Genomic DNA, 15,209 nt, shown 5'->3' with positions numbered 1-15,209 from the left:
AGCAGGGATAGTATTTTTGTTTCTCAGCAGTCAGGTTATTGCAACTGCCTGGTTTCTCCGCACAGTTACTCAGCTCTACATGTAACCAGGAAATCCAAGGAGCTCCAAGCAACCACTGCTCCAATACTTGGAGTTCTTTGGTGCCCCAATTTCTTAGCACTTCTGAACATCCAAGATTTAGAGTGAAGAGTTTCTGGAAACTAGATCCATAGTTTTTCACCAAAGGGTATATGGGAAGTAAAGTGATGAGTGGAACTACGCATTCATTTGGGACAAAGGCTTAGCTGTGTGGCCAGTCAGCTGGTGATCTTAAGGGAATTCTTTCGCATCTTGCTTAAACTTCTTCAAAAGTAAGATCAAACCCAGGTTCTAGCACTGTAAGACACTTGGAGGTTTTCTGATGAAATCACTTTTCAAGGACTTGGTATAATTTGTCCATTCATAAAAGTATGTGCCACTGATTCTGGAATCTCTCATATCAAACAATAACAATAGTGAGGATATAATATTTTTGTCTTGGCACAGTAGTGGAATTTCTGCTTTTCAAGTGCATGTGATCTATAAGAGGAACTGCTAGTCTTTCAAACTGAAACAGATAGTAGAGTCTTCCACTTTGTTTTGGTTTGCCCACTCATGTTATGAGGATGAATAGTTTAAAGGTCAGGTTATCTGCAAGGGAGAGAAAAGAATCAGCAAGTTCTGGAAAGCCGGTGAATGGTTTGCTTTGGATGATGGTCTTAATGACTGTGGGGGGAAACGAGAAGGTGCTTATGTATTTTTATTGCCTGTGCTAGTAGAACCTTTTGATATTTACATACTTGCAGTATATTTTGTACTGTCCTTGATTAAACTCTCAAATTTGCAAAAATAGCTAAAGTATGTAATTTGCCCCAGAGTTAATGTCCTCCTAAGTTGATCTAAGGAAACCTATAAATGTTTTAGGGTGTTTGTCTACAAATTCTGGGTGATGACATTTCATTAGTTAAGCTACAGGTAGTTCTTACCTAATGAAAAAGTGTTCTCAGTAATAATTTTTAAAAACCAAATCTACAGGGGAGTCTCACTATTCTATAAAACCTGGAATTTGAATGATTATGAGTAATTACTTTTACCAACACAAAGTAGTGACAAGAAGTTGTTTATTGTAATTATTTGTCATCTTCTCAGAGGGGATGCTAATTACAGAGAAATACCCATCTGTTAGAAATAAGCTTGTTCAAAAATAGTAGGTAAATTAATCATTGTTTCCCCATACTTTAAGCATATTCTCCCAGACTGAAGCCTTTAAAGTAATATTTGTGCTCTGGAGTGTTAAGGGAGGACTGCTGGGGAATGTCAAGGTTGTGCTGCTGTTGTGGTTTAACCACAGGAGGCAGCTGAGCCACAGCAGCCTCTCTCACTCCTGCAGTGCATGGGGAACAGAAGACACAAGGGTAAAGTGCACAAAAACTTGTGCATTGAGATAAAGACAGTTTAGCAGGGAGAGCGAAAGCTGCACATGCAACCAAAATCTAAACAAAGCATTAGCTCCTTCCCATGGGCCTGCAGATGTTCAGCCATCTCCAGGAGCTCCACAGCTCCGGGCTGTGTAATGGCTACATGGGAAGACAACATAACTCTGAACTTTCCCCATTCCTTCTCCTTCCCCACAGTTCTTACTGCTGAGCATGGCACCATATTGTCTGAAACATCCCTTGGGTCAGTTGGCATCAGCTGTCCTGACTGTATCACCTCCCAAATCTTCATACATCCCCAGCCTCCTGGCTGGTGAGATGAGGTGAGGAGCAGAAAAGACCTTGACTCTGTGTAAGCAGTGCCCAGCAGCAATGAAAACATCCCTGAGTTACCAGCATTGCTTCCAGCACAAGCTCAAAGCACAGCACTCTCCAAGCTCCTCTGAAGAAATTTAAGTGGGTCCCAGCCAAATACAGTACAGCTGCTCACAAGACTTGAAGGAAACAACGTAAAAATTACCCTCTTTATCAGTTTAAAGGAAACCTAATTTTTTGTTGTGACCATGTCTGTGGTCTGAATTTATTAGAAATGTTGAAGTTCAGTGCCCTTGGTGTCATTGTGAGATGACCCAAATAGTGAGCAATAAACTTCTGTATTATAATTCACCTTTGAAGATATGTCCTCATGAAGTAAAACAGACAGACAATAATGTATTGTGTTTACCTTTGAGCTGAAAAGAATCTATGTGCAGTGACAGGCATTTTTAGGAACAGAAAGCAAATAATGTTTTTCTAGTTAGCAGGTCCCAAGATAACACAAGCTTAAGCGGCCCAAACACGTATGATTATTAAAGGCTACTGGGTTCTCAGTTCATACAAATTGAATTCTTTCATAGTCTGAAGGGCTGTGGAAATCTAGCAAAGAGTGTAGACTGTTGAAATGAAATTAGCATGTAAAGTGATTTTATATAGGCAGGGATATAGCCACGAAGTTTGAACTGGAGAAAGAAATCTCATTACTCATCTTGTAAAAGAAGTAGTTTTTAAATTCCATATTTGCTATCACTGACATAAAGGTTCTGCACACAAACAGGGTTTTTTGTGATTTCCCAAAGATACTGGATTATTGAATTGACAAAGATCTGTTCCATTCTCTCCTGCCTTTTCTTTTATAGGATAACTGATTTTGGCAATATTAAAAGAAGATTGTATTTGTCAACGGTCCACAAGGAGTTGTCTGTAAGCCCTCTGCATGCAAAAATTCCTCTGTTTATGATCAAGCGCAAAATAGTAGGTACCTTGGGAATATTCCCTGGACTGAGGTTGAGCATGTTTTCTAATCAGAAATGTTTTGTGTATATTATAAACTTTTTGAAATTATTGTTTGGTTTAGAACTCAGCTCCTACTGATTGAAGATACTTGTGTACATCCCCATTACCAGATGGCAGCAGAACCACTTAATGCTGCACCTCTTCTATCCTTCTTCTGTTAGGAATTCATTCTCATTTTACAAAATTATTGCTGTTTGTGATGTTTCTTCACCTCTCCTGTTGATCCAGCCTCCATAAAATTCTGTGTGTCCCTGATACTTCTTCATGGTGGTGCTCCTGCTCACATGTCCCTTCTCCTGTGGCGACCTTTAATGACATTCACTGGCGCTGCAGGTAGACTGTAGCTGATGGCTGCTTTCACATTCTTCAGGTTCTTCCAAATTCTGGCATATATAGAACAATCTATATGTCAAACTGATGAAAACAAAACAATAACCATTATCTTCTCCTCATTCTCCTCTCCCATGCCCAGCCACAACATACGGTAATAGCTGACAGGATACAAAGCCTGATGGTTACTGTGTAACCGTGTAAGGACTGGAGTCTCAAATACTGCTTTAAAAAATAAACTTGATATGAGAATAGTTAGATTTCAAGTATCTTAAAATACATATTTGCATGCAGGAAACTAGATAACAGTATACTAAGCAGTTGTGATTTAAGGCTAGACATGAGAGAGAATATTTTACAAAAACCTCTGAATTTATAATTTTTTTTGAGATAGGTTAAGTGAAAGCAGCTGTGTATCTAAAAATTGAGGAGTTTTCTGCTTTGTGGGAAGAAGTAATTGGATTTTTTTTTAATGAATATATGTCAGATCATATGCCTGAAGTTGCTGTTAATTCAAAATCAGTGAAATAAAATTATTTTTCTTCAGTGTAATTTCAGTTAGTTGGTGTCAGACTACTACAAGTATTTCAGGAATAAAGTGTGCATTAATGTACACCAATTTAAATTCAATCAGAAGATGAACTTCAGTTATGTATTTTAACTTAGATAATAAAGGATGAATCAGATATGTCTAGATGCTCTCATCAGTTAGAAGGACAAAATATTTTAATAACCTTAATGCTTGACCAACCTTAAAGAGTAGATCTATATTTCTTAGTGTATCTGAATACATATCTGTCTCCCTTAAATGGTTATCTGCCTTTTTATCATTGCTTTTGCTTAAAAGAGGGAGCATGCTGCTTTCAGTGATTAGATAGATCTTTAAGATGGCTCTGGTAGTTCAACTTAACTCTGTACACAAGCTGATCATTATTATCAGCATGAGGGGTGGTGAATCAGGATATATAGTAATTTGTTTGTTCCATCAGCAGAACACAGTTTGCATTTTCACATGCTAGCTTTCTATATTGTATTCCTACAAATTATTGTATTTTCCAATCTCAGCCATAGAAATATCAGTTATAACTAAATACTGAATTTTTCAGTCCATTGCTTGGTGTCTTCAAAACAAGTATTATTTTCCTTCCAAAATTTCAGATTTAAGACCTGAACAGTAATGTATGCACCTAAATTTCTTCTCAAAAATACTTGCCATTTGGCAATTAGAAGCTAAGATTTCTACCTTGACTTTATAAGGAAATTAGGCATGTACAATCATTGTGTTGTTACTTTTCTTTTCCCTTAAAACTTCAACCATTGATCAGCTAAATTTTACACGAGTAACCGTATAAAATATATTACAGTTCTGCAAATTGAATGAAAATTGCTGCATTTCTCCTCAAGGCCATCTTGTTTATTTGTATAGAAGTTATGTTAGCCTCAGCTGATGGGTTTTACTAAAGAGTATTGTTTCTCTTTTCTAGTGGTGCAATATGTGTATTGACTTGGTAGCATTTACCAGGGAAATATTCAGAGGAGCTGTCTTCCGGTCTTTGGATGGAATTATTATTTCAGCTAACTGTAAGCTAAGAAAGATCTTCACTTTAAAATCCAAGCCTCAAGATACAGCTGAGGGAGATGGTGTGTTTTAATTACTATCTAGTCTTAATCATAACTGTTCATATTATAAAATCAAGAGCTTCCTATTAATCAGACTGGCAATTTGAAGGACTGCATGATTTCATAAAACTTAAAGTCTGCTAGTGTTGGACTTAAGGCAACTAATTAAATATGTGTGTACTCCTGTGTTTTAAACACTGAATTCCTTAGAAGTATTTTATTGAAGAAATTCTGGCAAGATTTATCAAGTACAGAGCTTGTTTTAATGAGGATTTCTTATGCTGATAGAAATCAGGTTTTGGCCAAGAACAGAGTATCTGAAAGGAAAGAGAAATACTTAAACCAGGAACATTTGCTGATTGTTTTCTTAATTTTGGACATTAGCAGCTGATGAAAAATTTCTTTATAAAATAATGCAAATGAAATTGTAACAAAACATTATATGAAACAGAGCAAAGAAACTATAAAAAACACCTCAGATCTTATGTCCAGTTATCCTAATGGGTCCTTGTTTATTGGGAAGGTAATATTGGTGGTGAGCTGAAAAATGAGAGGGTTTTTTGTAATAGATCAGGATACTCGTCAAAGTTTACCAGTCTCCAGACTCAGATCATAATCCTGAATCATCATTTTCCAAGGGAGAGAACTTCATTCCTCACTGGTATTTGCAGTAATAGCAGAGAAATTTCAAAAGCAGAGCAGGCACTTTCTTATTTTAAGGGCACCCCTAGGAATTGTTCAGCTTCAATTTCGTTCAAATTTTCATTTTGTGGCGCTTTTTTTGCCTGAAAAAACGTTTCTGGTTTCAGAAGGAGTATTAGTCAACAGTATTGTAAGTGTAACAAAATGTATCCTTCATTTGGAAACACTAAACCAATAGGGGAGAGTAGGCAAACCTTGTGATTACTCCTCTGATTTTTTGTTGGTAAGATTGGAAAAAAATTAATTTAAAAATGTCTACAGAGAGAATATGGTAAATTCTTAGCAGGAAACTGCAGTTTGAGCTCTCACTGGCATTCACTTAATTTAATTCCGTTGGTGCATTGTTTTTTCCCTTCCATTCTAAACAGTTTCTGAAATGTGATTAAATATTCTAAATGAGTTCCAAAATTCTAAAATGTAGTTAACATAATGAGTTGACAGCTTTAATAAACTGTAGGCATAGTAAAATATTGCACTTCTAATTACTTCATTATCAATTCTGTGATTATTACACAGCTGGTGGGCATTAGTACTTTCTGTATGCTTTTGAATTTCCCTATCTAGGCAATTCATGGAATCAGAATCATGGAATTGTTTAGGTTGGAAAATACCTTTCAGGTCATTGATTCCAACAGTTAAGCCAGCACTGCCAAGGCCACCACTAACCTGTGTCCCTAAGAACCCCATCCACATGGCTTTTAAATACCGCCAGGAATGGTGACTCCACCACCACCCTGGGCAGCCTGTTCCAGGGCTTGACAACCCTTTTGATGAAGAAATTGTTCCTAGTATCTGATCTAAACCTCCTCTGGCACAACTTGGGGCCATTTCCTCTTGTATTGCTGCTTGTTACCTGGGAAAAGACACCAACACCTACCTCTCTACAAGGTCTCACTTCATCCTCCTTTTCCCCAGGCTGAACAAGCCCTGCTCCCTCAGCTACTCCTCTAAACTTGCTCTCTAGACCCATCTTAAATTTTCATTGCAACTGAAAGTTTGGCTGAATTAAAATTATTCTATACTTCATACTCAATTACAGAAGAACAATAGTAAAGGGTTTTGATATTATTAATAAAGTTTCAGGTAACAATTACTCTTTGATAAAGCTTTTTCCCTCTCTGAATGACTGGACCAGTTAGTTGAGCTCCACTGAATGCAATGACATTGCAACTTGTGTTGAGAGTTGTCATGCTTTAACCTCGGCCAGCAACTAAGCACCACACAGCCATTCAGTCACTTGCCCCCTAGTGGGATGGGGGAAAGGCTCAGAAGGGTAAAAGTAGGAAAATATGTGGGATGAGATAAGAACACAATAATAATAAATTGTAATGACAAAAAAAACAAGATAAATAAAACCCAGGAAAGACAGTTGGTTTTTATTTGCATAATTTGTTTACCACCTGCAGCCCCCCAGTCAGCTTTCCCTCTAGCTGATATGCAGAGCACATTGTCATTTGGTCTGGAATATCCCTTGGGTCAGTTGGGGTCAACTGTCCTGGCTGTGTCTCCTCCCAGCATCTTGTGCCCCACCCATCTGCTCACTGACAGGGCAGCTTGGGGAGCTGAACAGCCGCTAACACATCAGTATGTTTTCAGCACTGGTTGCACGCCAAATCCAAAACACAGCACTCTACCAGCTACTAGGAAGAAAATTACATCTTTCCCAGCAGAAGCCAGGACAAGGGTCAAGTTCTTTGCTTCAAACTCCTTGGTGTGGTGGAAGTAGTGATTTCAAGGTGCAATGAGTGTGTTACTCTTCAAGTAGCAAGTATACAGTATGTTTGGAATTTTTTAAATGATAGGATTTGCAAAGGAGAAACCACATATATGAAGAAATTATTTCTGTATGAGATAATTGAGATAGAGGAGGAAATAATTCATCTTTTCTGCCTCATGATACTGAAGCATACAAGCTTAAACTGCACCTAGTTTCTTGTTTCCATAGTGATCCAGAACTTACATATGGGTTTTTATCACTAAGTGTTGCCCAACAGTGATAAATAATGCACTGGCTTGGCAAAAATAAATGGTTAAAAAAATGTGTCCACTACTGAAATACAACATGGGACACTTGATTTTTTTTATTTGAATCTCAATACTTGATCCTTCATTCATGTTTGGGTTTCAAGTTATGTTTTCCTCTTCTTATCCTTGGAAAATAGTCTAGTATTCATTAGCTTATTATATTCAAGTCTTCTAAAATTTGGAATCAATTTGCATTGTAACATCAGGAAAGGTTCTGACATGGATTCCTTTCTTTGTATAGAGCAGCATTCATAAACTCAGTCTGTATTGGTTATCAAAGGGAAAGCAGAGATAATCAGCTCACATTTTACTAGTGCCTGATGTCACAAGAATACATAGGTTGACAGCTTTTTGGTTTATCATGAATGGGTAATGGTGTCCAAAGTTTGGAATAAAGCTTGTTAAATTCTTTACTTGCATATATGGGACTTCTCCTTTGCTGCTTCAGTCCCACTGATATAAATACCATATTTAGCTGTTCATTTTATCTGAAAATAACTGCATCAGTGTTACAATTAAAGCTGAGTTGTAATAAAAATTAACAAAATGTATTTTGTGATTGTTTTGTTTGCTCCCTTGAAAAATCAAAGAAGTTGATTTTCTACAGCTATTCAGCAGTTAGTGTATATTTCTTTAACTGTATTCAAAATTTTTGGCCTAAAAGTATACACAAAATAATTTTTAAATTTACAATAAAAAGTGACCAGTTGCAGCAAGTTTTTCAAATTACCATAACCTACTCCATTTTTATAGCCATATAAACTAAAGTGTATGTAATCTACCGAATAATGTAAGTCAAATTTAATTCCATAGTGTCACAAGTGAAGTAAAGCCCATGTTTTTTGATTCTAGGTACGGGAGGTTTTCCATCTACGCCGTGTGAGTGCTTAGATGTTATTCCTCAAACCTGCCAGCTCAATTCTGATGTGCCACAAGTTACACAATTGCTGAATCTAACTAAAATTCACAAGCATTATTCTGTTATATTAAAATACTGTGAATACAATCAATACAGTATGTGCACAAATAATTGTTTTGTAAATGTCCATGTGAAGAGTTCCAATGTCTTAAAGGGAAACATGTGGCACCTGTAGTGCCACAAGTACATAGACACATCTGTTCTATAGTTTGAGGTCTGTGTGCAGCCTGAGCAATTCTAATTTAAGCATGAGATTTATAACAATGTTTGAGATGTCATATGAATGTACATTGAAGCATTGTACAGTGAAGTTGTTACACTTCTTTTTAGAATATGTTCACATCAACGAAACTTTTCTGGCAATATGACCATGTAGTGTCCTCAGCTTATACTCTGAAAGGGAAAATCTTGTCTCATTGGTGTCTTGGAGTTATTTGAATGTTTCTGTAAGCTACAAAATAATAAACCATGTAATTTAGACTTCGGCAGCATTGAATAGAAGAGGTCTATTAAAGAAACTGGGCCAATATAAGCTATTGACTTGGATAAAAGCTAAGAGAAAGCAAACAGAAGATTAAATTTAAAATTATTGTTACAGCTGAAAGCTAACAGCAGGAGACCTCAAAAGTTTTTGTTTTAGTCTCTGTATTGTTTATTGTAGTTATGAATAATCTCAACAGAGAAGTGAATAACAGGGGAGCAAAATTTTATTATGATACAGATACTGGCTTAATAAAGACTGGGACATCTGAGAGTTTTAAGCTTTTGAGATGGGCAATCCCATATTTACTTTTTCCTGAAAAACAGAGCAGGTAACATGCAGGAAACATGACAGTTTTCAAAGCAACGTTTTCTGTTTACTGGTTTTATGTCTTTTGGCCACTGTGTTGAAGAATTATGCCCTAGGGACCATTGTATGGGGTAAATGTGGAACATCATGTAAAATCTAGCTTTGCTAAGTGCAAAGGATTGTGCATAGGGGAGGAATGATAACTACAGTTAAGCTTTAAAGGATCAAAATTAAATGACTCAAGGCAGGAAGGTTATCATCACCATAGATATAGCTCAGTAGAATTTTCAGTTAATGTTTTAAAAAAACTAAGTAGCAGGAAATTCAAATTCATAGGAAATGAAAAAGGTATCAAACCTTTAAATCATTTTTGCATTATTATCTGAAATACTTCATACATTATCAGTTAAGCCATCTCAGAAAATACCTTACAGACCAAGAATTGATTCAGGGAGAAGCAGTATGAGTGAAAAACTCTCACATACGATATGTTGAAAACATTAAAAATTTACATAAGGGCATTTATAAAGTAACCAGTGATACAAAGGAAGTTCAATAAAAGCTACTTTTCTTATCTCATGGCACAAAAACAAGACATCACTTGATGTGATGATGCAGTTGAACATTAAAAACTCATAAAAGAAAATGCTGTGTTACACAGAATATTATTAAAATATGGAATCTACTGCTAAAAGAAGCTGGTAAAGAAATTGGTATGATTCCAAAATCAGTTGGCAATTTATATGGGTAACAGTAATGTTGTATTTAGCAGCAGCAAAAATGTGAAGAGAAAATTCAATTTTGTACTTCCAAGTTTTTCCAACATTTCTCTAAGAATTGTGTTGAAGGCAAATGATTTCAAAAATCCATACTGAATTATCTTGTGCTATTTCTGAAGCACTGGGTTTGGCCTTTGAAACTGAATGTTAGAGAGATTATTGGCCTGTTCTAGACTAGCATTTCCTGTGTTTTTATGTTTAAGTTGGCATGTCTGTTCGAATAAGATCTGTAAGCCAAGAATCAGTAGAAACTGAATTGTAGATACGAATGCCAAGATGTGAAATTGCTTAAATAGACTTGGGTCAGACAATTGAGAGCTTTTTACTAAAGCTGCTATTTTGCTTTAAAATTGTGTATTGCTTCCTACCCGCAGTGAAGTCAACAGCAGAATTTCACTATGGCAAATAAATTTAAAGTCCTTATTGTCTTGATTCAAAATACTGATTATCTCTTTAAAACAAATTTGTAAAAAGATAGATCATCATTAAAGAACAGCAGTGGAGAGAAACATAGATTATTTATGTTCATTATTAGAAATCTGGAGTTGTAAAATTATTCATAAGCAGTACTGGTCTTCACAGAACTATGTAAAGAATGAAATAAAATTGACAAGTTTTGACAAGTTACTTTGTATTTGAAGAAAATAAGGGGGGATTTTAATCAGTTTTTTGAGTTTTGAAGACATCAGCTACAATGTCAATGAGGAAATAAATCAATGTAGAAAAAAAGGTGATATTTTTCAGTAATATGTCACTAAATTTCATTGATTAGAATTCTAAACATATCAAAAACATAATTTCCTTATGCCCAGGATATTTGGGCATAAATTCAGTCGGGTTTGTAAATTCAGTTGCATGTACACATAACTGATCTTTACTCTTTTCTTTTTTTAAAAAAGTTCTTCTGTAGATCCATTTACAACAGTAAATATCTTGGAATATGTGCAAGCCCTTCTTAAAAATGATAGTTACAATGGATTTTAAATGAGGTGCTCTGATTCATGTCCTTCATGGAGAACTGATAATTTCACTCTTCTTAAAATGTTGGTTTGATTGTTACTTTCATCTTAATCTGGAGAAGTACATAAACTTCTTATTGCTGTAACTTAGAAAAATGCACAGGTGAAATCTCTCTGTAGGCATCCTCTTTCCTCTACTCTTTTGTTATGTTATTATTGGCCTCTGAACAAGACACAAAGCTAAAGCTTTGGTTTAGCCCATATAATAGTTGGAATGTTTTCCTAAAGTATTTCATTTTCCCCTTCCTCTGTGACCCCTTTTATTAGTGATGTGATCATACTACAACAGGGTGGTAGAACATCTTCTGAGAAGGAGGTAGGACTGAAGTAGCTTCAAAGTGAGTCTGAGCAAGCAAATTAGATAAAGAACCCATTTTGAACACATCTTCATCAGTACAGGCAGTTTTAGAAGTGGTGCTGTAGTTAAGGAAGGTAGATTTTTATTCCACTGGGTTTAGAACTTTCTCAGCCTTGAGGATTCTCATCTTTAGTATTTGAATTCAGTGAATAATCATTTCCACTATTTTTGTTAAAATGCTCTGAAGAAACATGTGCAAAGTATTGACCAAAGCAATAAGGTTACAGAGAATGATAACTACTGGTTAAGTTTAAGACTGTACCATCTCATGAAGCTCTAAAGAAAAATAAACTTTGAGAGCAACCTTGATAATATCAAAAGATTTTAAAAACTACTTTTTAAACTTCTTTTCTTCTGCTTTAACCAGAATATGAAAAAAACAACTCATAAAGATTTCATCATCTGCACTAAGCTGCCTCTGCTGGTGCTTTTTCAAGTTGTTAGCTTTTGCTCTCTCTCAATATACCTCATTAGCAAAGGCAATCTTTGTCCTACAGCAGCTGAAATGAATAGAAGGGGTTTTGAATTTTTGCTTAGAGTAAGACCCTTCATATATTTATGTATTTAAATTACATTCAGCCTTTTTTTTACAGGCAAGTACCATTTTTGTAGTATTAAAGGGAAAATCATACTTTTAGAGTATTACTGCCCTACAAGTAGTCCAGCCAGAGTTCTGTTGTAAAGTTGGATTATAAATTTGCCTTTGGAATAGCAGAGAAAACTCTGTAATCCAATTTCTTAGTGACTATGTTCAAAAGAAAAGCTTCTTGGCTGGATTGTCAAAATATGAGGGACTGTAAAATTTAAATAAGTACAACAGTGTGAATGATGCATCTAAGCAGAAAAAGTGTATGTTTATTTAAAACAAGACTCAGATTTTACCATCTGGACTACAAAGATACATAGCCCTTAGGAATATGTGGTAATTAATGATAACATCCCTCACCTACATGAAGATGAAATGTCTTCAGTTTAAGGTTTAATCTCTTTTTTAATCCCACGTTATGAAGATAGGATGTGTTCTTCCAGACGTGTTTTTCAAATTTCAGAAGTTGGCGTACTTGAAATTGGAATCTTTGGTATGTTTAGGTACATTTTAATTGGAAAATGTTCTTTTAATACACTAAACTTTTTGTTTATTTGATAATTAAAAGCCCTAATTATTTTTAGTATCATTCACTTTTAATTACACATATTATTTCATTATGTCATCAACACACTGTTACGTGTAGATGTAGGTAATTAATTGCAGTCAATTAATGTGGTCATTAAGACAGACTTTAATGCAAATCAGCTTTTCTAATTGGAGCTAACAACATCCCAAGGTAGCCAGCAAAAAGAAATTGATGTTAAACCAAGACAGGTCATCTGATCTTGTGAAATGGCAGCTGTTAACAGCAACCAAATGTCACATCAGGAAAAAGGGAGGCAGGTAATGGCAGTAAGTAGCTTCTTCTGTGCTTATTAGTACAGTAAATTATGATGTTGGTGGCTAATGCATGAACTGTTTTTCATTTCCTTGATGACACTGTAAATAAAGCTTAATCTTGAAATAAGGTTATGAAAAATGCTCAGGGGAATCGGCAAAATGTTTTGTTTCTACTTTATTGCTTTATAAAGGTGTCAAATCTCTAAAGTGAAATAGCAATTTAACACTGAAGTTGTAGCAAGAAAATATCTTTGGACGATGTAAATATTAAATATAAATTAATGTGAAGATACCAGTTTTATCAGCTGTGGAAAGGAGAATTCACTGAAGATCTTGGAGAATTATAAAAGAGGAAAATAGATAGTACATGCAGCTCTGCAACCCTGATAGTAAAATTAATGTGTAACCATTTTACTGTCCTTTTTTAAATTTTTTTGGGAACATTCACTTGCATTCCATGTTTACTTTTTGTTTGTCTTGAAGACTTGTTGGCAACTTCTGTGCTTTGAAAGACTTACAAAAATAAATCTCCAATTTAAGCAGTAAAAAAAATAAATACTGAAAAGGGTAGAATATTTTAGCAGCAATAGTTTGTTTGCAATATTAGGGCTCAGCCCTGGTAATACAGTAGATTCAGTAATTTCAAAAAGCAAGCTACATGTAAATAGTTCTCTGAGCTGTGACTAATATCTTGACAGTCTTGCCTCAGTTTTTTTTGTGTTATTATTTATTTATTCTGTTATTTATTAATTAGAGTTCTTTTTTCTTCCTGTCAGAAGTTGGGTTTGCATTGAAGTTGTAAAGAAATCCTGCAAACCAATTTTTTTTTGTTTATAAATAACCCACTTTTAAATAAAACTTTAAAGCAAGAAGATTAGAAATATGTCTCTATAATAGACCAAAAGTTTCTTGCTGATATGTTGACATACTTTTATAAAATGTGTTATTCCTATATTTCTAGGGATTGCACTTTAAAGGACCATAATTTTTATATATGTTTAGTATTCATAATTCTCTTCTTTTAGTTGATTTTTAAAAAACATTACTTTTTATTGCTTGTAAGTACTGTAAGTTTTTTTTTTAACTATTTTTTTTCTTAACTTAGGTAACTTGGTTAGTAGAGTCCAAGGCAACATATTCAGCAGTAAAACTCAAGATGTATCACATATTGCATTTGGGTCAAAGATCCTTGGACCACCTCCATCTTCAAACAGAAGACCCAATACAAAGGTATCTGGAAAGGTAAGAAGGGCTAAATTCCAGCACCACTGTTGGCACTTTTGCAAAGGAAGACATTGATAAGCAGAGGAGTTACACTAAATGTTTATTTCAGAGGCTGCCTCCAGAGAACTGTGGTAGGTCATGAACCTCCAGTGCCAGAGATCCTGTAACATCCAGAGGAGGGCAAGGAAAATGCATGGGTGGCTCCAGCTCAGGGCATGGGTTTGTTGAGCCCACAGGAGAGAAGGCATGGGGGGAATCTAGTTGCTATTTTCAATGAATGCGGGGCTGTAGAGAAGCCAGGCCTCTCCTAAGAGGTGCCCTGAAAGGCCAGGGGCAGTGGGCCCTAATTGCAGGGAGGCTCTGACTAAATATATCAATGAAGAGGTTCAGTACTGCAACAGGGTCATAAAGAGATTGGAGAATTTCAGAGCTTCTGAAGACATCAAAACTTGACTGCAACGGGCTGATCTAATTTCAGCATCAGACCTAAAGATGTCTCTTTCTACCGAAATTACTCTGTGATTTCTCATCCTAATTTTTCTGAAATTTTTTTCTAGACTGCTGAAATTTCCTGTGTGTGTGTGTAAATATTTTTCCTTATGATGAGAGCTATAATGCAGAGCAGAAATTACATTTCAGTATGCTCTGATAGTCAGCCTTACAGTAGCTCATGTGATGCTGTCAATTACAATGCCAAGGAAAACACCTGGTCCCAGTCTGCCAGCAACAAATATACAGGTTTTTGGAATCTGATCAGGACTACAGTTCTCATTTTAACAGCAAGAATAAGGGATCCAGCCAAAGGAAATAGACTCTTGTGTAGGAAGTCACTTGAAAGTCAAGATGTGAAGTGATATTACTTCCTCCAAGGAAGAAAATACTCCTGAGGTCCAGAATAACTACAAGTTTTAGTCTTTTTATTCTGATAGTGGATTTTAATTTTTTTCCCTTTTCTTTGCATTGTTCCATTCACCCCGTGAAAAAAAACCTCTGCCTGCTACTTGACTGTAAAGATTGGAGATACCACACTGAATAGAGCCTAACATGAAGTTTCCTGAAAAAATGTTTAAGAAAAGATTTGGAAATATGTATTTGAAAAAGACGTGTAATTCAAAATGTGTGTTTATCTTTGAGTATTTTGAAAGCTGTTATATTTTTATCTTTCATCAAGAAATAATGTCTTTCAAGGTAAAAAAGACCTTTGGTAACAAAACATCATGCCAACTTC

At 35.4% G+C, this 15,209-nt stretch overlaps 1 protein-coding gene across 1 annotated transcript in view; it reads left to right on the top strand.

Annotated features, from left to right (window-relative positions):
• The window catches only part of CUNH3orf67 (chromosome unknown C3orf67 homolog), a 72,281-nt gene that overhangs the window by 17,381 nt on the left and 39,691 nt on the right, over window positions 1-15,209 (top strand). Inside the window, 7 exon segments of the mRNA XM_017732590.1 lie at window positions 2,630-2,744; window positions 4,601-4,757; window positions 8,316-8,443; window positions 10,593-10,615; window positions 12,753-12,760; window positions 13,863-13,999; window positions 15,170-15,209. The exon segment at window positions 15,170-15,209 is cut by the window's right edge and continues 2 nt beyond it. Coding sequence (XP_017588079.1) covers window positions 2,630-2,744; window positions 4,601-4,757; window positions 8,316-8,443; window positions 10,593-10,615; window positions 12,753-12,760; window positions 13,863-13,999; window positions 15,170-15,209 — 608 coding nt within the window.

Source organism: Corvus brachyrhynchos, unplaced genomic scaffold, assembly GCF_000691975.1.
Source record: "Corvus brachyrhynchos isolate BGI_N302 unplaced genomic scaffold, ASM69197v1 scaffold4, whole genome shotgun sequence".
NCBI classification, from domain to species: Eukaryota; Metazoa; Chordata; class Aves; order Passeriformes; family Corvidae; genus Corvus; species Corvus brachyrhynchos.
Note: the sequence above shows the minus strand (reverse complement) of the source record. Positions and strands in the feature narration are given on the sequence as shown.